The sequence below is a fragment of the Anolis carolinensis genome, chromosome 6, assembly GCF_035594765.1.
Source record: "Anolis carolinensis isolate JA03-04 chromosome 6, rAnoCar3.1.pri, whole genome shotgun sequence".
NCBI lineage: Eukaryota > Metazoa > Chordata > Lepidosauria > Squamata > Dactyloidae > Anolis > Anolis carolinensis.
In genome coordinates this window covers 44216388-44238995 of record NC_085846.1, presented here as the reverse complement: position 1 = coordinate 44238995, position 22608 = coordinate 44216388, and the positions used below count along the sequence as shown (strand labels likewise).

General features: G+C 40.1%; 1 protein-coding gene across 2 annotated transcripts in view; it reads right to left on the bottom strand.

Moving 5' to 3' along the window:
• Positions 1 to 252: 252 nt before the first annotated feature.
• The window catches only part of cenpc (centromere protein C), a 39437-nt gene continuing 17081 nt past the window's right edge, over positions 253 to 22608 (bottom strand). For both annotated transcript variants that reach the window (XM_062984302.1, XM_062984303.1), the window contains 10 exons: positions 20957 to 20995; positions 19976 to 20046; positions 17755 to 17820; positions 15717 to 15821; positions 13870 to 13962; positions 12767 to 12850; positions 11149 to 11303; positions 7509 to 7599; positions 5958 to 6030; positions 253 to 1084 (listed from right to left, as the gene is read on the bottom strand). In XM_062984302.1, coding sequence (XP_062840372.1) covers positions 1069 to 1084; positions 5958 to 6030; positions 7509 to 7599; positions 11149 to 11303; positions 12767 to 12850; positions 13870 to 13962; positions 15717 to 15821; positions 17755 to 17820; positions 19976 to 20046; positions 20957 to 20995 — 793 coding nt within the window. In that variant the 3' untranslated portion in view covers positions 253 to 1068. The remainder of the gene's footprint in view (positions 1085 to 5957; positions 6031 to 7508; positions 7600 to 11148; positions 11304 to 12766; positions 12851 to 13869; positions 13963 to 15716; positions 15822 to 17754; positions 17821 to 19975; positions 20047 to 20956; positions 20996 to 22608) is intronic.

Here is a 22608-nt window from a genome sequence, read left to right as displayed (position 1 = left end):
TCAGTGGATCTGCTCTAGATGAGACTAACCAACATCATTTAAACCTATTTCCTGCAATACTAAAACTGTCTTTCATTTGCCTAAGTTAAATCTCTTTGTTCAAATAATTTTTATTGAAAAGTTTCTTGTATGCACAACTAGACAGATGACAAAGGGATGGATTTTGGAAAAAAAAATCTCTCGAACATTAATGTATTTATGTATTTATGATTCTGAAAAGTACGATACTTTTGGAAAAAAAATCAGACCAGATAAGCAAAATGATTATTTTATTAACATATATATTAGACATACAAAAAGATGAAGAACAATATCTAATATGTGAACAAACCTTTTAAGCACAGAATGGAGGAGAAAGCAACAAATATCCCTGTGCTAATGTTATTCAACTTCTCCTTCACTCTGGCTGTGATGTCCATTTGCATGAATATTTGAGAGCTTTAGAGCAGTGGTTCTCAACCTGTGGGTCCCCAGATGTTTTGTCCTTTAACTCCCAGAAATCCTAACAGCTGGTAAACTGGTTGGGATTTCTAGGAGTTGTAGGCCAAAACACCTGGGGATCCACAGGTTGAGAACCATTGCTTTAGAGAAAGCCTGCCTCCAGCTCCAGCATTGCAGCAGTACTGTACCAGGAAAGCAGTGCAGCAAATTGCTTTCAAGGCAGAAACCAGCTCTCTCCCACTTGTCCAGTGTAAGGCAACACTACAGCTGCAATAGAAGCAATAGCTTTGGCTTATGCCACTGATGCTGATAGAACAAGAGCCTGCCTGTTCATCCTGTTTAGTGCTACTTGAAGGCAATTTGAATGATTTCAAATAAAACTGTTTTTAATAGTTTGTCTCATTTAGAGTCACCGATATTTTTATTACAAAGAATCAGAGAGCTCCTGCAATTTGAACCTTCAAGAAAACATACAACTCAGCTGTAAATATAGCTGCATTTATTTTGTGGTCCTGGAAAATGTAACTGGAGAGCCGGTAAGGAAACAAAATTGCTGAGAAACCTTGCAATTAACACCGTAGGGTGATCTCTGTGATCTTCCAAGAAATCAGGATACAAAGGTAATTTTCATTCGCATTCTGACCTAAAACAAAACATGGTTCTTCTTAAATGTTGTTTAAAAAGAATTAAGCATTTTTTCAAAAACTAGTTTTCAGTACAGCTATTGCCTCAAATCAATTTCTGGAGAGTAAGATTATAAGGAGGTGATACACTGATTTCTTTATGTGACATTATCTGTATCAGGTAAATGCATCAACTAAAGTACCACATTTCTTAAATCATAAGACGTCAATTATAAGACACACCCAAATTTCAGGATCATCACAACCAATAAATATACAAAAGATACACCTGCGATTCCAAGATGCACCCTATTTTTAGATATGTTTATATAAGAACATAAAACATTGGTGTAGATAATGAGCAATGATTCCCTCATTTGACTGTCCCTTCTCATGCAGAAGGTCAACAACGAGAAAAACATACCCAGGAAGATCCTGCCTTTCTAATGGTTTCTTATGAGTGCTCATATAACTTCCATGGGCGCCATGGTAGTTAAGTGGAAAATACAAAAGAAAAGCTGAGCCCTTTTTTGCTGATGGCCCCTTTTTATGGAATAAGCTAACATCCATCCTCTGGACACCTTATATGCAGAAGGCACCTAAAAGCTTTTCCTGTTTAAGCAGGTATTTTAAGCTTTTAACGTGATCAAGTGTTTTAATCTTGAATGCAGTAATAAGTGGCAGACACTGCAGGGCTTGTTTACATTATAAGAACTTTCCCACTCACTTGATACACTGACTGCTAGGAAAACATTAAAAGCTGAAAGGTATATTTAAAATCTAGAATTTAGGAGCTGTATTTTCAGTTTCATATTAACTGATTCATATTAACACCCAGTTTCCAAAAACACTATATTTAAAGGCAAATTTCAATAAATGAAGTGGCAATGTGTGTTCTTTCATTTCTTTTTGTTAAGTGCAAGGAATTGGGTGTATATTGATAGACAATGTAATTCATTCATCTTGTAAGCCAAAAGTCAGCTGTCAAAAGAAGACAAAGACATAAAAAATTTAAGCGAAATAAGATGCTCACTCAGACTCTCAGGATTCTATTCCTAATAATCTCTATCATCAATTCCCCAATGTCCTTGTAAAAAAAAAGTTGAGTTCTGTATAAAACATTTAACATTATATCTGGACAACTTTGTTAATTTGATCAACTGATGCTTAGGTTCAAGTTATTTGGGTGATAATGCCACCTGCAGGTGAGTCTTTGCACCACTTCAATATGGGTTTCTAGCTTAAAAAATATTTAAACTGGAGTGGACAAAACGTAGTTTCCAGATGTTGGAGAATGCAATTGAGTGTGCTGGAAAGGGCTGATGGGAGCTGCAATCTAACATCATCCGCAGAAACACATTTTGTTCACCTCTGATTTATACTTTATTACAGAGATTCTCCATCTGTGACTAATTTCCTTGTTAAAACAAGAAAAGTAATGGAGTCAGATTTTGCAAACACCAATGGATTATATGCGAAACATTTAGATCCTGCAGGAGGAAGGTGGCTTCCCATTTACCTGGTTATAAGAATACATGACAAAGAAGAAGGAATGATTGCTTACCTGTAATCATGCTTCTTCGAGTGGTTATCTGTGAAATTCGAACTGATGGTACTTCCTGTGCCTGCACAGTCTGCTTCAGAACCTTCTAGGAAGCTCTAGAAGTCTTCTGGCTGCAGACCCGCCCACCCTCCGCAGGAGGCATATAAACAGTGGGAGGGGCTGAGGCCTCAGTTCCTGTGCTGCCAACATCAGCAGCAACAGAAACCAGGCAAGATATAAGCGGGGAAAATGGGTTGGGATGTGCAAATTTCAGATAACCACTTAAAAAACATGTCAACCTAGGATGGTTGGAATTGTGCCATCGAAAATAACAGAACGCATTCTTCCTGCAGATGGTATCCAGTTTATAATATGTCACAAAAGTGAGTGGGGAAGACTAAATGGCTGCCCGACACCTCTTTCAATGGAACATCTCTTTAAAAGGCAGCTGACATAGCTACAGTCCTGTTGGAATGTCCTTTGGACTGTGAAAGTCAGCCTTTCCCCGCCAGCTTGTAAGACAAGCATATGGCTGACACAATCCATGATGATAGTCTCTCAAGAACGGAAAGCCCTTAGTATCTTCCCTATATTTTACAAACAGCCTGGGGGATTTCCTCACCTCTGCTGTTCTCTAAATATAGAAAGCTCTTCTGACATAAAGGAGATGCAATGAATGCTGCAACGGCATTGAGGGCTTCTGAAACAAGGCGGGCAATGTTATGTCATGGGACATATGGAACGCCGAGGCCACTTTTGGAAGAAAGATAATGTCTGTGTGAAGGATGACTTTATTGTTGTGGAAACACAGTTAAGGCTCGTCTACCCTCAGCGCACCCAATTCACTTGCTTTATGTCCAATGAAAAAAGCAGTTTTCCAAGACTCATAAGAGATGTCTGTGGTTGCTAGAGGCTCAAAGGGGGATCTAGTCAATCCTGAGAGAACTATCTCCAGACTCCAGGGTGAAACCAGTGGTACAACCAGTAGCCAAAGATTTCAGTATCCCTGAAAAAAAAGCTTCACCAGACGATCGGTAAAGCACAAGGAAAGGCCCGCCTTCCTGTAAAAACAAATAGCAGCCAAATAACACTTCAGTGAAGAGAGAGACATGTAGCGTTGAACAGAGAAGCGAGAAAGTTCAAGATGAGCAACATAGGAGCAGTAAGTGGCAGAGCTCCCTTGTGCTCAGAGAAGACAGCAAACCTCCTCCATATTATATTGGTATGAGCATTAGTGGGGCATCTTTACTACTGCTGGGAGGAAGGCGGCCAGATCCTCCAGGTTGTGAGGCCGAAGAGGCCCGAATGCAGGAGCTGTCCCTCCCTCGACCTCAGGAGGTCCACTCTGGTATTGTCTAGAACTTCTAACTGGGCTAAGACTCAAAAGAGATATGCACAAGAAGTGGAAAACAAGAGAAATCACAAAAGAATTCATACGAGGATGTGTCCAAGTGATATAGTGCACTAATCCAGCGTATGACAGCCAGCACTGCTCTAGGGGCAAGCTCACTATTTTTAGTGAGCTGGATTAAATATGTTAAGGATGGCAACACAGGGGCCATGGGTATCACCTGTTGCTCTGTGGGAAAAGAGGATCTTCCACTGGTGCTGGTGCCTTAGCCATGGGCATAGTCAAGGCACAAGTAAGGTGTACCATTAGTGCTGAAAAGTTATTCACATCCTCCAATGGAGAGGGCTGAGCACTTGCATCCTCCCTAATGATATTCCTTGTCATTTCAGGTGATTCTGATCCCTCCTCAGAATACTCAGCAAAATCTTCCGGCCCCACGTTCGGGAGGCCTGGCAGGAGTGTAAGGGCTTGAGGCTGGGAGGCACCTGCTGCCACCAAGGGCACAGAAAAAATTTGTGCATTGAGTAGTCCTAGTCCTAGGAGCCTGCAGTGGCCCAAAGTCATACCATCTGTGCTGACAGGACTTATGGCAAAACTGATGTGGGCATATACTGTCTCTAGGAAACAGAGATGCATGAGTGGGAGGTGAGGCATAGGAATGTCTTGAGGTGTCTCACATGGCTGAGGGAGAAGACAAAACCAGCAGTGGTGAAAAGGTATTTTGTGCCAGAGCCTCCAGTGGTTGCCCCATCTGGGGAATGGGGAAACGCTGCCACAGCAACAGAGGATAGATTAGGGCGTTGGAGGCAACGCTATGGCACCCAAGCCCTTAAGCAGTGGCAGCTGATACCTTCACCAATGGCACAAGGGTTGGGGATGAAAGCCACTGTTGCACCCTGAAATGCCATGGCATCAGCTGCGGGGACGGAGCAGGCTGCCCCACTCCTTTACTCTTTCTTGCAGCTTTCTTTCCCACTGCACTCCGGCTCTGAAAGCCAGATGTCTTAAAAGGTTTATTTTTCTTTGGCACAGGGAGGGAGCTGGTATTTGAAGTTGAAGCTAAGTTTGTGAAGGGGTCAGCTTCTTGTTTCTTTGAAGGATGGGGAAGGTGTTGGTGTAGCGGGCATTCCCTCTCCGAGACACAAACATGTATCTTGCTCCACTCCCTCCTGCAGCTTTTCTCCACAGGAGGAGCAAGCTTTAACCTTAGGAGAAGCCAAAAGACAAACTAGCCATTCTTACAAGGGGGCAGGAGACAAAAACGTAGTCAAACACTCCTATTTCCCAAGCCAGAGACATAGCGTGGTCAAAGCCATTCCAAGTCAATTACACCAGAATGACAAATGTAGTCAAAGCCAGAAGATAGAAAAACCATAGTCAAACACAGTCCGAGTCAAGTTAACTATGAGAACACATAACCCAATAGAGTAATCTCACAGTTGAAGGGCTGCCGAGGAGCACGAAGCTACTGTGATGTCGGCAGATCACAGGAACTGAGGCCTCAGCCCCTCCCACTGATTATATGCCTCCTGCGGAGGGTGGGCAGAGCTGCAGCCAGAAGATTTCTAGAGCTTGCTAGAAGGTTCCGAAGCACACTGCCCAAGCACAGAAAGTACTATCAGTGAAATTTTCAAGATACCACAATGAAGAAATAGAGAGACAAAAAGTGGGCCCTTCCAGGTTCAAGGAAACCCTCTACCCAAACCCATTAATGCCCAAATCTCATTATAGTGTCTCTTACACAAAATGGGAAATTAAGGCCTATTTTTCAAGGGGAAAGTAGAATATTTTCACCCATATATGGGTGAACCCATGGATACAGAATCTGTGGATATGGAGAGCCGGCTCTATGTAAAGAGAGATAATCGATTGTGGACCAAACTAGGCAAATCAGAATTCTGAAAAGCTGGAAGAATCCACATATACAGAGTAGGTTGTATCCAGGCTTAGTCATATTAGAATAAAATCATGACTGGATCTATCTCAAAAATTTTTCTACCTCTTTCCTTTCAGCTGTGTGAAGAGGATGATACATTCTTTATTCAAGAGATTGCGTATGTTGTAAACATTCCCTAAAAACAAACACAAACAATTTGTATGACAGAACATTCTTCTCTTTCATAAATTGAGAAAATGAGCTCACTGCAAGGCTGAATCATATATTTTTTACTGGATGCCATCTTTGCAACTTTTGTAGAATGGCAACTGAGTTTAAGCATACCGGGAAATCTATTATGTTCTGGCCCAAAGTGACAAGTATAGACTTAATTTATAATAGTTGTATTAATTCCTTTTGACTTACTTTATAATCTATCTATGATAATAAAAGTCAAAATATGTATGTATATATGTTTGTATGTATTTTCCAGGGTGGCTCCCGTATCCAGAGCACTGCAAGCCCCATTGATGATGGATCTAGACCAAACTTGGCACATGTACCCATCTAGACCAAATGAAAATACTGATGGAGTTTGGGAGCCTCTGACCCTGGACAATGGGATATGTAGCAGAGCCATATCTGGAGAGAGCTGGAAACCCCACCAACAATGGATCTAGAACAAATGTGACACACATACCTACCATAACCAACATAAAATACTGGCAGGATTTGGGGAAGATTGACTTTGTACGATGGAAGTTGTTGTCCAGCCACATTCAGACAGCACTGTGAACCCCACTGACAATGAATCTGGATCATAATTGGTATACACCCCCCATCATGACCAACGTAACTACTGGCAGGATTTCAAAGGGGATTGAGGTAGGATGATGGGAGCTGTAGTCCCCTGAATCCAAGGACAACTGTTTATCCTACATCCTGAGAGCCATATGTATTCCTAAGGGGTCCATTCATAAATCCAAACCATGACAACTTCTAATAAATATTACAAAATACCTAACCAGGGTATCACTGGATACCTAAGCTAGTAGTTTTATAAATTCAGGTTTTGTCTTGTAGTAACAAACTAAATGGCACAACACATACTGCAAGTTAATACATCTAGAGCTAATGTTTCATTGACTTTTACTATAATTTAAGATTTTAAAATATATCCTAAAAGGGGTACATAGAATAGCAACGATACAAATTTGCTACCTCTAACCAAACTCAGTTTACTATGCATACAGTATCTAACTTTGCTATTGATATTTTGTACTACATGACAATCTTATAAGTATATTAACTAAATAAAACAAATATCAAAACAAATTATATTTGCATGTCATTTCAAAGAGTTGACAGCATGTATTGTAAAGATCAAAAAACCCTTTAATGAAACACATCAAATACTGGTTCCTACTTTCCCATTTGTGTAACTGCATTTACAGAATTATGTCATATGTCTGAGATCCAAACACAGAAGATAGCACTGAGCTACATATACTTCAAAATGATTCTTACTTATGCAGCTATGCATAAAACAAGTGCAAACACTAATTAATAAAATATCTCCTTCTATTAAAGTTCTCATTTTCACTCTTATTTTCTTTACTTTTTAATCCTTCCTGCTCTTAAAAATACTCATGCAACAGAGTCTGATATGCTTACCAGGTGGAATAAAGAAATAGTCTCCAACTGTTAAATGGTAATACTGGTCATACAGAGTCAAGAGAATTTTGCCTTTAGTAATATTAAAGACCTGCAGAAATAAAAGAAATTTACATTATTTCAAAGGAACAAATTTATTCGCTGACAGTATATTGAAAGTTACTTCCTTTAAATCTTATAATTTGTCTACATACGCTATCAACATTTACAAGGCTTTTCCTGAGAAAGGTTTATCTTTCACACACACACACACACACACACACACACACACACACACACACAAACACACACATATATAAACAAACAAAAAACCCAAAAGCAGTAGTGAATAAATCAACCGGTGTGAGACACAACGTATTTATATACCAGAAGCTTATATCCAGATACCTCCTTCAGACTTTTCTGGAGATCTCAAAAATTAAATATTCTGTTCTCATGAAGATGGATATAGTTTTAACAATTCCCATTCAGGTGATGAAGGAACCAACTAGAGATCATCCCACAACAGAAAATCCAAAGATTGTATTTGCAACACCTGATCCAACATCAATTCATACATTCAAATAGAAATCTTCAAACATTTTGTTTCTGTGATTGATCCTGAAGCACAGGTTTGGCATTTCTATCAGTCACTAGCTTAGGTATCTGGCGATGCCTGGGTTAAGTCTTTTGTAAGGATAAATGTTATAAACTAGCCTGGGAACCCGGCGATGCCCGAGTTACTTGAAAAAGGCATGATTTGTCTTTGAATGTTATGTGTTCTGTTTGGAGTGGGTCAACTACAACTCCCAGAATCAAGGCCCATTCCCACAAACCCCTGCAGTATATTCAGTTGGTCATTGTAAAGATGTCATGATCATTGTGTTTTATTCATGATTGCTATGTTAGGGTTGACTGTTTAAGGTTATATATTTCAGCTATTCTTATACAGAAGCTGGGAGCCTCTAAGGCATGGCCAGGAAAAGGGGCGTGGCTTCACCTTGCTGGTGGAAGCCTTAGAATTCAAAATTTAGCAGTTGGAATTGGGCAGTTGGAGTTTGTCGGTTGAGCAGAGTAGTTGGTTCTGTTCAGTGAGAAAGGAGTGTGATCAAGGAAAAAGGAGATTGTGGGAGGAAGTTGAGCAGCTAGAGAGTTTTAGCGGAGAAGGGCTAAAATTAAAGTTGCTGAGCCTTTAGTAGGAATAACTAAAGAGCTGAGGCTATATCCCTAAGTCAAGGAGGGCTAGGGTTAACCAGTTAAACTCCCCAGTCCAAGTTTGATCAGGTACAGATCAACTAAGTTTAAAGAAGGACAGTATTCCTAACTGAAAGAAACAAGTAATATAAAGCTGATACCATACTAAGCTCAGTGAAACTATTGAGAAATCTTGCAACACTTACTGTACAGAAGTAACATCGTTCACCTCAAGATATAACATTCTTGCAACCATCAAGCTTTGTGCTATAAATAAACAAGTTACTGTTTCTTCAAATGTTGCTTATTATTTGAGCAAAGCATCTTTCAAAGGTGGTGGCAGCGACAACATTGAAAAGTGGAATACATAGAGGTAGAAGGTGAATCCTCCGCAATTTGGTGGCAGTGGTGGGATCCAAAAAGATTCCATCCCTGTCATCACACTTCTTCACAGTCATGTGGCTTCTCTGTGCAAAGTTTGGTCCCGGTCCATTGTCGGTGTGGACCAGTTTCTCTGGATGCAGGTGAACTATAACTCCCTTTTCCCCAAACTTGTCCAATATGTTCTATTGATTTTGGGGGCTTTGTGTACCAAGTTTGGTCCTGGTCCATCATCGGTGGGGTTCGAAGTGCTCATTCATTGCAGGTAAACTATAAATCCCAGTACCTACTACTCCCAAATGTCCAGGCCAATTCCCCTCCAAACCCACCAGTATTCAAATCTGGGCGTATCGGGTATGCATGGCAAGTTTGGTCCAGAGTCATCATTGTTTGGGTTCATAGTGTAGGTGAACTACAACTCCTCTACATTCCCCAGCAGGAGTCACAGTGCTCTAACTTGATGCAGGGTGAACTACAATTTCCACCATGTGGAGTCAATCCCCCAAACTCCTCCTCTACTGTGTTTGTTCTACAGACAGATTTGAAAGGGAAGGGCAGTAGGCAGGGTCATGCAAATTTCACACTAATGGAGAACCCTGGGATGCCTGTCTGTGGTGGAGGACAATGCAAAATCCAAGATGAAATGGTCCCCCCAAATGAAAGCATTCCTTGGGTGGTGGTTCGAAGTGTTTGGGAAGGACATTGGCAGGGTTTGGGCTGCATGTTCATGGAGCTTGCTGTAACTGCAATGACAGTGGGAAAGAGTGGCTTGCTGGCTTCTCAGCACTCGGAACTATAGCCTGTTTGTGGATCTTCTTGCGGTCCAAGGCACTCTCAGAATTTTCCTCTAACACCACAGTTCAAAAGCATTTATTTGCCTTCGTTCAACCTTCCCTATGGTCCAACTCTCGCATCTATAGGTGACTACGGGGAATAACATTACTTTAACTATGCGGATCTTGGTTGCCAGTATGATGTTTTTACTCTTCACTATTTTATCAAGATTGGTCATTGCTCTCCTCCCAAGAAGTAAATGTCTTCTGATTTCAGATTTGATATCTAGGACTGAAAAATGTGGTCATAAAGTGAAAGCCATTTATTTGTGTGACTGCTTCACACACTAAATCCGAGTTTTCCAGAAATTCCATGTTGTTGATTATACACTTTTTAGACATGCATCATTTTGTGAAACAGTAATTCGGTTTTACTAGCAAATCAGTGGTGAAACCAAACCCTTATAAGAGATATGAACACATACATGAATTGTAATAATGAAATGTATTGGGAAACAATGTATCTCATGAAAACCTCTCAGTTGTACTTTTAAAAATATATAATATGTAAGGTAATAACATATATTTCAATGTTTTTGTGATTTCTCATGTTTGCGCAACACACTCACACACTGCAGCCACAAACGTGTAGTGACAGTTTGGAAAGCTCTGTACTAAATTGTCTAATTCTGGTTCCAATCCTTTGCTAAACATGATACAAGAATCCTATTACAGGAAGACTTTACAAGCCAGTTAAAAACTAAGGACACTTTACAGCAGTGTTTCTCAAAATATACTCCTCCAGTTGTTTTGGACTTCAGCTCCCAGAAATCCCAACCATCCTACAGGCTATTAGGAATTGCGGGAGCTATCATCTGGAGGAGCATCGTTTGAGAAACTCTGCTCTACAAAGACAATTTCTGTTTGGTTAAGACTACTAAAGTGACAGAAGGCAATCACACAGCTTTCATCCTATGAGTAAAAGCTCTGGCAATCTTTGGCCCCTTCTATACTGTAAAAGGTTATCAAAGCAGAAAATCCACATTATCTGATTTGAACTGGATTATCTTAGTCTAATCGAGTTCAAAGCAGATAATGTAGATGTTATACAGTTGTGTAGAAGGGGCCTTAAGCATTCTTAAACGCAACAAAAAGTATTCACACCAATTGCGATGCGCTATAATATTATAAAAGATGGATTTTTTTTCCTGGATATTATTGATTGGAAAGGGGGAGGTGGGTTAGAGAGAACACTGCATAGATTTACCTTGGTAGACTTCTCTACCTCCTGCTAGAATTGCTCACATACTCACCAGCGTATCTGTATAAGAATACTGATATCCTTTTTCTTTTAATGGTTTTAATATCATTTTTCCAGCCGAAAAGGAAGGTGTAGTCAGATATTTATATATGGACACTGCTTCATTATTGATGAAATGCAAGTGTGAAGTACCAGTATTCACACATTCTGTTAGAAACCAGAAAAAAATATTACTATTCATGAGATACAAGGTCAGATAAAATTCTGTCATTACATTTTAAGTCATGTGTGAGTATCTGCTTACTTGATGGTAAGGTAATCATATAAAATTCTGAAGGCTGTGTTTTATTTAAAAAATTTACATCCCTTCAGCAAAAGAAGTTCCAAGAGCAACCCACAAGATATATATAGTAAGGCAGTGCTCCATAGAGCCCTTGAGGCTCTGTGGTGGCATGCTTCCCGCCCCCTCCTCTTTCCTCCTCCTTCTCCTGAGAAATGCAGGGAAATTAAAGTTCTGGAACTGACTGAAACTGATCTCCCACCTCCCTCGCCGCCCTGACTCTTTTCCGTTCTGCCCAAACCCTTTCCCCCACTTCCCTCGCTGTCGGGACTCTTTTTCTCGCCACCCAGACACTCCCCCACCTTCTTTGCTTACGAAACCCTATTTCCGCTCAGGGAGTGCTTTGATTGTGCTTTTCCTGCATGGTAGAAGGGGGTTGGACTGGATGGCCTCTGCAGATGCTCCTATTACTACTACTACTACAGTGGCTGGACTGCCATCTGTCAGGGTCAATTTGGGTTTTTCTGCATGGCATAAGTGAGTTGGACTGAATGGCCCCTGGGGTTGCACCTATTATTATTAATACTATTATTATTATTATTACTACTACTACTACTACTACTACTACTACTATTCATACAAAGGCTGGATGGTCATCTGTTGTGGGTTTTTTGATTGTGCTTTTACTGCATGGCAGAAGGGGATTGGAACTGGATGGCCCCTGGGGTCTTCTACTAAAACACTGTTAAGTTTATGTTGTTCTTCATTTTAAAATTGTTCATTTTAATTCTTGTACAGTTTTTTGTACTAAAAACAAGATATGTGCATTGTGCATAGGAATTTGTTAATTTTTTGCAATTAGTTCACACAAACACTCTCCATCCATCTGCCACAGGCCTAGTCTGTCTGTCAAATGTTAAAATGTAATGTGGCCTGTGTTTGAATGTTTTCCCATGCCTATATATATATATATATATATATATATATATATATATACACACACACACACACACACACACACACACACACAATACAATATAATACACTAATAATATAATATAATATAATATAATATAATATAATATAATATAATATATAAACTTTTCTTGGGACTCCACGAGAAATTTTTGCTTCAAAAAGGGCTCAGCAGCTTAAGAAGTTTGAGAACGTCTGTAGTAAGGTAAGGTCAAAATATCACACACAAAATAACAAAATAAGATATATTATTTAAAGATTAACAACTGTCCAAGGATGAAAGCATGAAAGGTTTTCACAAAGTGAAATACTAAAGATATCATAGAATCTAAACCACCTTATTTCCTGATGATATGATGCCACATTAAAGCCTTTCCATATTTGTCACAGAAACCTCCAGACTTCTGTTACTTACGTAAAAGAACCCCTTGATTTGACTCCACATCAAATACAACAGCTGGCTGAGGAGGATCTTGTAAGGAGCTCTCTGGCATATTGTCTGTAAAACATAAATTGAAACAGAACAGATACAGAGATTATTATCCCTCCAGAACAAGGCAAGCCTAGATGCCAGTCTCCTGAAAAGTGACTCAAGGATATAGACCAGGGGTCCCCAAACTAAGGCCCGGGGGCCCTCCGAGGTCATTTACCTGGCCCCCGCCCTCAGTTTTATAATATAATATATTGTATAATATTGATAATAATATTATAATGTAATACAATATAATAATATTAATTATATATTCTTTATTACATATAATATTACTAATAATATTATAGTATAGTGGTATAGTTCAATAAAGTAATATATAATGCTAATATTGTGCTATGCTAATAATATAATATATTGTATGTACATATAATTTGAAAGCCACTCTGAGTCCCTTTGGGGTGAGAAGGGTGTGATACAAATGTAGTAAATAAATGCAGTAAATAAATAAATAACAAATACATTTTAGACTTAGGCTCGCCCAAAGTCTGAAATGACTTGAAGGCGCACAACAACAACAACAACAACAATCCTAATTAACTTGACTATCTCATTGGCCAGAAGCAGAAGCACACTTCCCATTGAAATCCTGATAAATGTATGTAGGTTAAAATTATTTTTATTTTTAAGTATTGTATTGTTTTTTCATTGTTCTTCTTGTTGTTTTTTGCACTACAAATAAGACATGTGCAATGTGCATCAGAATTTGTTTGTAGTTTTTTTTTCAAATGATAATCTGGCCCCTCAACAGTCTGAAGGATTGTGGACCGGCCCTCGGCTTAAAAAGTTTGGGGACCCCTGATATAGACAAATATGTAAAGAGTGGTCATGGTGGATTTTTCATTCATGAAAGAACTGAAGGTTTCTCTCAACTTCTCAGTTTACATGAGCAGCCACTTTAATAAGTCAAACGTCAAACTAGGAAAAACATATAGCTTAAAACAGTTGCTTTGGAGTAGGAGGTAGCTTGGTGACATCATGGACACTAACCAAGTGAAACACACATATATACTGTAGTGATGACATACCCAATTCCATAACAGGATATGTTGTCTTTTTAGATTTAGGTTTTATGGGTTCTTTTTGTTCAGGTGATATTATCCCGTGAAAGACAAAGCCTCCTGAAACACAGGAAAATTAAGGAATTATTGCTATATAATAATCATTCGAATTATATTGTGGTGACTCAAGGCAACATGGAACAAATGAAGTAACAATGTGACCTGCAACATATCTGTTCTTAGCAGGTATGTTCATAACTTAATGATAAATGATATCTCTCTAAGATTGTTGTTGTTTAACATATACATGAAGCCGCTGGGAAAGATCATCCGGAGTTTCGGGGTTCGGTGTCATCTGTACGCAGATGAAGTCCAGCTCTGTCACTCCTTTCCACTTGTCACTGAGGAGGCTGTCCAGGTCCTGAACCAGTGCTTGGCCGCTGTGTCAGACTGGATGAGGGCGAACAAATTGAAACTCAATCCAGACAAGATGGAGGTCCTCCTGGTCAGTCGTAAGGCTGAACAGGGTACAGGGTTGCAACCTGTATTGGATGGGGTCACACTCCCCCTGAAGACACAGGTTCGCAGTCTGGGGGTTCTCCTGGACTCATCGCTGAGCCTGGAACCCCAGGTTTCGGCAGAGGCCAGGGGAGCCTTCGCACAACTTAGACTTGTGCGCCAGCTGCGCCCATACCTTGGGAAGCCGGACTTGGCCATGGTGGTCCACGCTCGGGTTACATCCCGCTTGGGCTACTGCAACGCTCTCTACGTGGGGTTGCTTTTGAAGACGGCCCGGAAGTTTCAACTAGTTCAACAAGCGGCAGCCAGATTAATAACTGGAGCGGCATACAGGGAGCATACCACCCCCTGCTAAGCCAGTTCCACTGGCTGCCAATATGCTACCGAGCCTAATTCAAAGTGCTGGTTTTGACCTATAAAGCCCTAAACGGTTCTGGCCCAAACTACTTGTCCAAACGTATCTTCTCCTATGAACCAACTAGGGTGTTAAGATCATCTGGAGAGGCCCTGCTCTCGGTCCCACCTGCCTCGCAGGCGCGGCTGGTGGGAACGAGGGACAGGGCCTTCTCGGTGGTGGCTCTCCGGCTTTGGAATGCCCTTCCCAGTAGTGTTTGAAAAGCTCTGACTCTCCTAGGTTTCAGGAAAGCCGTGTAGACATGGCTATGTACTCAAGCATTTGAGGAGTAACATCTGAGGTCGATATGACGTGAATCAAGGCATACGCGAAGGTGTTAGTGGACAAATTTAACTATATATGCATTTTTAATTTTATAATTTATGGTTTAATAGAGTTTAATTAGAGTTTTAGTTAATGCAGTACTGTTTTATTGTTTATTGATTCTGTTACTTTTTTATTGAATGTATTTTAGGCAATATAATTGCCGACTTTTGTAAGCCGCCCTGAGTCCCTCCGGTTGGGAAGGGCAGAGTAAAAGTGATGTAAATAATAAATTTCATGTAGGACATATTGTATGCCTCTAGGTGCCTCTGGTCTCTTCACAGTTCCAAAATCAACTTTATCATATGCACAAACTGACAAAGAGAAACAATCAGGAGAAAGGGAGTCAGTATGCCCTTACTGGAATGTATTGCAAAGCAGCAATGGAAGCATGTGGTTGCTGCTTAAATCAATACCAGGAACCTGCTGGAGTAACTAGGAGTGCTTAGGAGAGACATGGGCCAAGTGCAACAATCCCCAGAAGTATAAAAAAGGAGGAGAAATACAAACAATATAATGCTCCATATAGTGGCAGAAATATATTTTCTCATTGGATAGACCTTACTTGTAATAAACATATAGGGACAAAATGTAATTACACTGCACTTGAATTGGTGTTGTGTCTAAAAGTTAGCACCTGAAGGCCTGGTCCTATATTTAACACGTTCTCCACGCCAATACTCCAATGGCTTGATACGCATTCTTTTAGTCCGACGAACATTGGGTGTGTTGGTGGGCAAGACTAAGGAATAAGAAACAGAAATGGATTTCAGTAAGATAAACCCAAAAGTAGCAGAACAAAAATTACAACAACAAAAGAAATAGCTCCATTATGTCTCACCCAGCAGCTGTTTCGAGCCCTCACCACCACCTGCGATTGCAATTCTGCTGGCTACTCAGTGGGAGGAATCCACCCAGAATTATACAGCAACATTGTGTCTTACATAGGGCAAATAAATAGTTTGTAAGCCACTCTGAGTGCCTTTGTAGCTGAGGAGTGGGGTAAAGATTATCCTAATAATAATACAGTAGTCTCACTTATCCAACATAAACAGGCCGGCAGAACGTTGAATAAGTGAATATGTTGGATAATAAGGAGAGATTAAGAAAAAGACTATTAAACATCAAGTTAGATTATGATTTTACAAATTAAGCACCAAAACATCATGTTATACAACAAATTTGACAGAAAAAGTAGTTCAATACGCAGTAATACTATGTAGTAATTACTGTATTTACAAATTTAGCTCCAAAATATCACGGTGTATTGAAAACATTGACTAGAAAAATGCGTTGGATGATCCTGAATGTTGGATAAGCGAGTGTTGGATAAGTGAGACTCTACTGTAATAATAATAATAACAACAACAACAACAACACAAACAAGCATACATATATACATACATACAGGCATTGACAATACTCTGGCCCTTTGCTTTTTGTGAAAACACTTGATCTTTTTCACCAACTTTAAAGCAACTACTGCACACTGTTAAAACACAACCCAATTTCTTTTTAACCTTTCTTTTCCTCAAAGCCCCCAGGTCAGTATATTCAGTCCCTATAATTTAATCAGTCACAAAATGTGAATGCTGAGTAATAATTACTGGCTGAGGCTCACCCAGAAAACTTTGTGACTAAGCAGATTTGAACAATGCTCAATACTCTAACTACTATGGGACATCAGTTCCTGGAAAGTTTTATTTTATTTGTATTAGGTTATCAAAGAGTTCAGCTAGTAAAATTTCTGCAACTCTTGACAATGATTAAGAAGGAAATTCATTTTTTAAGTGATTTAAAACTCAATTTATATGAACTTTTAAGCATTGCTGTATAAAATGCTTTTTGGTGGTCTGAATGGGCATATATTTCACCTTTTTAACTCTTCTTCACCTGTCAATTGTGTTGCTAGTGCTAAAGAGGAGCATGCATAGCTACTTGAGAAACTGCTGGCAGAGGAGAGTGCATTTTGAAGGATACCAAACAGAGAATAAAATGTGATTAAACATGAAGCCACATTCCTATCACGAACCTTATAAAGATGTTCAAGAGGGAAGATGCTGTGTAACCAATGTTCTGGAAGCTCAGACAATTATAGTCTTGGAGTTTGCTGCCAGACATGAGACTGGCATGTCTACCTCATTTAATGGTTTACAATGGAGCAGAGGGAGACATTTTTTTAGCAGTTCTTTACTCTTTTAAAACAGTGCTAACCAAAGTAGTGGTCTGTGAACCAGTGCCAGTCCATAAGCCTTTGGCTGCTGGCCTCTGATGAGTTTCCAGGAAAAAACAAACAGTTGTAGCCAACAGACATAAATAACATGTTCCTGGCATAGAAAACAACAATTGTCAATGCCCGACATCAGACAGTCTAGGAAACACTGTTCTAGAATATTGTTTTCAATATGAAACATGATAGGAATACAAAAAACCTATACAGACATGCATAAAAGGATTTGCCATCTTCTACATTTGGATCTTAACCTTCTTGATGAACTACCAAATGGAACTCACTAGCATCAGTTTATAAGCAATACTATGAAGAACTATCAATATTCATCACATTTTAAGAAGATAAAATATTTCACCTGATTTGATCATCTTGTAGAGAGAATGCACGACATACGATCTAATTAGGGCAGTTGCCATTATTTTTATATAATAAATAATCTTACCTAATTTGCGCTTTAGTGAATTTGATGCTAATTCATCCAGAGAGTCTATGTAGTCTCCAGATTCACCTAAAAATAGAGATCACAAAAAGTGCTGTAAACATGTCTGAGTTATTACAAGAGATATATGTCTAAATAAAATGTTAAAAATTCATTCAAATGCATGAATGAAGTGCTACGACTTAACACAAGATAGAAGTAATGTTGGTTGAAAATTCAATCTACTTGGACATGAGATTCCTTCTCCTCTAAAAAGGGCCACACACAAAATGTCCATGGAACTTGTTCAGGTTTTCAGTATGGGCCACTTTCAATAGCAGAAGGAAACAATAATTTAGGCTTACAGAAAGGCAAGTACTGAATACATAAAAATCAAAATAATAGTCCTGTGTATGTCTAACTCTACGCAGAGATATACAGATATATAGATTTATTTATTTCGTGTCAAAAGCATTGCACGACAAATACAGTTCAAAATGATGGGGGGGGAAAAGGAAATCACAAGCAACTAAATAGTTTTGGACCAAAAGCGGGCAACAGCAACCGCATTGTCCGTAGCTTTAAACAACTCCTCCTCCGTGCATGAGGCAGGACATTGTGGGCAAGCATACATATGCGGAGTTGTTTGTTCTGCTCCATAGTCACACAAGGTGGAGGATTCCTCCAGGTAGTGCCACCTTGCCAAGTTGTCTTTTGATCTGCCCACTCCACTTCTCAGTCTGTTTAGGGACTTCCGAGTTGCCCATTCTTGGTTTGCCCCTGGAGGAAGACCCTCATGGGGGGACATCCAGTTAGAATTGCCAGGTTTAGCTGCCCAGAGGGACATCCTTGCTGCTGCTGGAGAAACATCAAGAGGAGTGGTGGTTCTCATGAAGCCCTTCCTTGATTTGAGTCTGGTGGGAGGAGGCTGATAGTCATGCAGAGGATGGCTTTCACAATGTTCGACCTTTTTTCTCTCGCAGTTAGCTGCGACTTCCCGTCGCACGTCAGGAGGGGCAATGCCAGCTAACTTGTGGAGTTTATCAAGAGGTGTAGGTTTAAGGCATCCTGTGATGATTCTGCATGTTTCATTCAGTGCTATGTCCACCTGCTTTGCATGGGCAGACTTGTGCCAAACAGGACAGGCATACTCTGCAGTTGAGAAAGACAGGGCCAAGGCTGATGTTCTTATGACTTGTGGGTCTGCACCCCATGCGCTGCCAGTCAGTTTCCGCAGGATGTTATTGCGTGCAGCTACTTTGTGCTTGGTGTTCATGCAGTGTTTCCTATATGTTAGTGTTCGATCTAAGGTGACACCAAGGTATTTAGGATGGAAACGGTGTTCGAGCTCTTGGCCTTCCCAAGTAACTTTCAGTTTCCTGTTGGCTTCACGGTTACATAGGTGGAAAGCACACACTTGTGTCTTGGAAGGGTTGGGCTTCAGGTGGTTCTCTTTGTAGTAGCTGGAGAAATCTTTCAAGGCATTAGTGAGTTGCTTTTCAACTGTTCAAAATCTTTCGCTTGTGTTGTAAGGCCAAGGTCATCAGCATATATGAAGCTCTTTGTGAGTGGTGGTTGTGGCTGATCGTTCGTGAAGATATTAAATAAGGTCGGTGCAAGAACGCTGCCTTGGGGTAAACCATTCTTTTGCCTCCTCCATCTGCTTTTCCAGCCCTGAAACTCCACATAGAAGCTGCGGTTTTCTAGGAGGGTCTGGACAGTTTTTGTAAAGTCAAAGTCCCGGGGTGATATGGTAGACTTTATGCAGCATTTTTCTATGTTGCACCGTGTCATAGGCTGCCGTAAGGTCCACAAAAACTGTTCCCGTAATGCAGCCTTTCTCATAGCCTTCCTCGATATGCTCAGTCAGATGAAGAATTTGACCTGTACAGTTTTTCCCTGGTCTGAAACCTGCTTGTTGTGGAATAAGCTTGGGTTCGATAACAGGTCCTAGTCGATTTAATAGCATCCTCTCATAGACTTTATATAGATGACATAAGAGGGAGATTGGTCGGTAGTTCCTGGCATTGGAGGCATCTTTACCAGGTTTTAAGATGGCAATTATCTTAGTTTTCCTCCATGCTCTGGGAATCTGTTTGTGTGCCAGGCATTGATTGTAGAATTTCAAAAGCCAGTTTTCAGCTTTGGGGCCCAAGTGTTTGATTTGCTCCATCATCAGGTCATCTATATAGATATATAGAAACAAAACCACAGAGCATACAAAGCCAATATTGATAAATCTTACCTAAACTTGATTCATTGCTGTCAAAGGTCTTCTTCTGCTTGGAAGATTTTTTGCTGTGAATGAGTGGGCCACTAAAACAAAGTCAGCATTTAGGTCAGTTCAAATCCTTATGAAACAGCAAACTCCAGGCTGGGTTGCTGTAAGTTTTCCGGGCTATTGGCCATGTTCTGGAACTTGGCCATACAGCCTGGAAAACTCACAGCAACCCAATGATTCCAGCCATGAAAGCCTTTGACAACACAAACTCCAAGCTGTGTCCTTATATGGACTGGTAGTCAGATTTTCCCTAGATTTGTTTTCCACATTCAATTTTTTCTACCAAAGTTTATCCCTGGAAGCAAGATCGGCTGGCACAGTCCTGGAAGCAAATCAAACTGAATCCGATTGACATCAGCCAGAAAGACAAACACATTTGCCAATTTATTGATTCCCTTTTTGAGTTTAGTCTCCTGTATGGAGATAAGTGAAAGCAAACCTTAGCCCAACTAATAGGACATCTAACAAAAAAAGGAGGTCACCAAAGCTGTTCTGACAAAAAGAGCAGTCATCTCATAAGACCAGCTCAGGAGTCTCCAATCTTTTATCGACATGTTTTGTTTTTTTAGGAGGATACTGACTACCACTAGGGGAAAGGCACTCCTATCCGAACCACCACCATCAGCTTGGATGGACTGAGCTTAAAATGTCCTGGTGGTATAAGCCAACAGGCTTCCCCTACTGTGGGTAAGTATTTCTGTCCCTCCCTTTCCTCACCCTCTTCCTTGTAAGCCAGTTAATGACATACAGTAGGCAAGGTGTCTAAATCAGATAAAACATCACATTTGATAGGTTTAAGGGAACCCCATCTCTCAGAAGCAAGAGGAAGGGAGGGATAGATACACAGTCACGTTCTCACTAAATTAAATTTGTCAGCTTTCAAATTAGGAACACTTCAGCAAAACATTAGTTCAAATATTTCGATATGAAAATACAAAACATTACCTGGCATTGTTCATATTTACATCTGGTATAGAAGAATACCTAAAAGAAATGAAATAATGAAGTACTTTGCTAGAATACTTAATGCTCTATCATCGGTATATCTAAGTAATGATTGAGTGAATATAGATAGCAGCTACCCATTTGGGCAGTGGATCTCAACCTGTGGGTCCCCAGATGTTTTGCCTTCAACTCCTAGAAATCCTAACAGCTGGTAAACTGGCTGGGATTTCTGGAAGTGGTAGGCCAGAACACATGGGGACCCACAGGTTCAGGTGGAATCCCTTCCTGTAATTCAAACCTAGTCTCCAGAGCACCAGAAAACAAGCCTGCCTCTCTTCCTTATGACAGCCTTTCAAATATTTAAAAATTGTGATCATGTCTCCTCTCAACCTTCTCTTCTGCAGGTTAAACATGCCCAGCTCTTTAAAAAGCCTCATAAGGCATGATCTCCGGCCTCTGATCATTTCAGTCACCCTCCTCTGGACATGTTCAAGCTACTCAATATCTCTCTTAAATTGTGGTTACCAGTATTGGACAAAGTATTTCAGGCAAGGTCTGACCAAAGCAGAATAGACTTTCCCATCTCCCAGCCTTTTATGACTTTCCCATCTCCCAGCCTTTTAGCTTTTCCAGAAGTGACGGTATAACCAACCAGGGGTCTAAGTTTTCATGGATGAATCCCCTTTGTCACAAAAGCTTGTCACTACAAGTGTTTGTCTTTAGGATTGTACCTACTGTTTTTGGTATTCAAGGAATATCTGTTTTGTTCATTTTACTCAATAGCTGAGATCCTATGCATTGACTGTGCTACATAGCCCTTTGTTGAATGGTATAACTGGATACACAACCGAATGAACAAGGTAAATGCAACTCTAATTAGGCAACTTTGAACTGAATAAAGGTGTTAAAACACCAGGCAAAAATGTCCAACTGCTTTCATGGGGAACATTGTAAACACTAGAGATGTAAACAAAAAAATTTCTTTCATTTCCTTCATGCTATCATTTCATTTCAACCGTTTGTCTACACAAAATGAATGACATTTTCGTAGGAAACGAGAGGCGAGACGAAAATGAAAGCCACAGTCATTGTGCTTGCTTTCGTTTTCCTATCGTTTTGGCCCTGTAACAATAAGCAGGTACTGACAGAGGGCTGATTTCCCATTACAACTGATGTGTACCAATGGAAGTTAATAATATTAATATAAATAACTATAGTTATTCTGGGACCCTAAGCTGAGTCTGGGAGAGGAGTGCCTCTCCATGACAGCTGATGTGTGCCAATGGGTGTTAATAATAATAATATTGATAACAATAGTACTCTGTGGAAGACCCAAACGTTTTAAAAGTTGGTGGGCTAAAAGGGGTAGAAATGCCCTCTGTATGTGGCAATTTTCACCCCTCTAGCCCAAAAACCGAGGGGGGCAGTGAGCCCTCCCATTGCCGCCAATGGCACGAAAATTTTTTGTGTTTTTCATTAGCCAGACAAAAATTAATGTTGTATAGGCGGCCCATTTTAGTTAGCGGGAACCAAATACGAAAATGAAACGACACAAATGAAACTATACAAAACGAACAGCAATTCCATACAAAAGCACAACACTAGTAAACACTTATTATGAGGCTAGATAGTTTTGAAAACAATTTTATAGC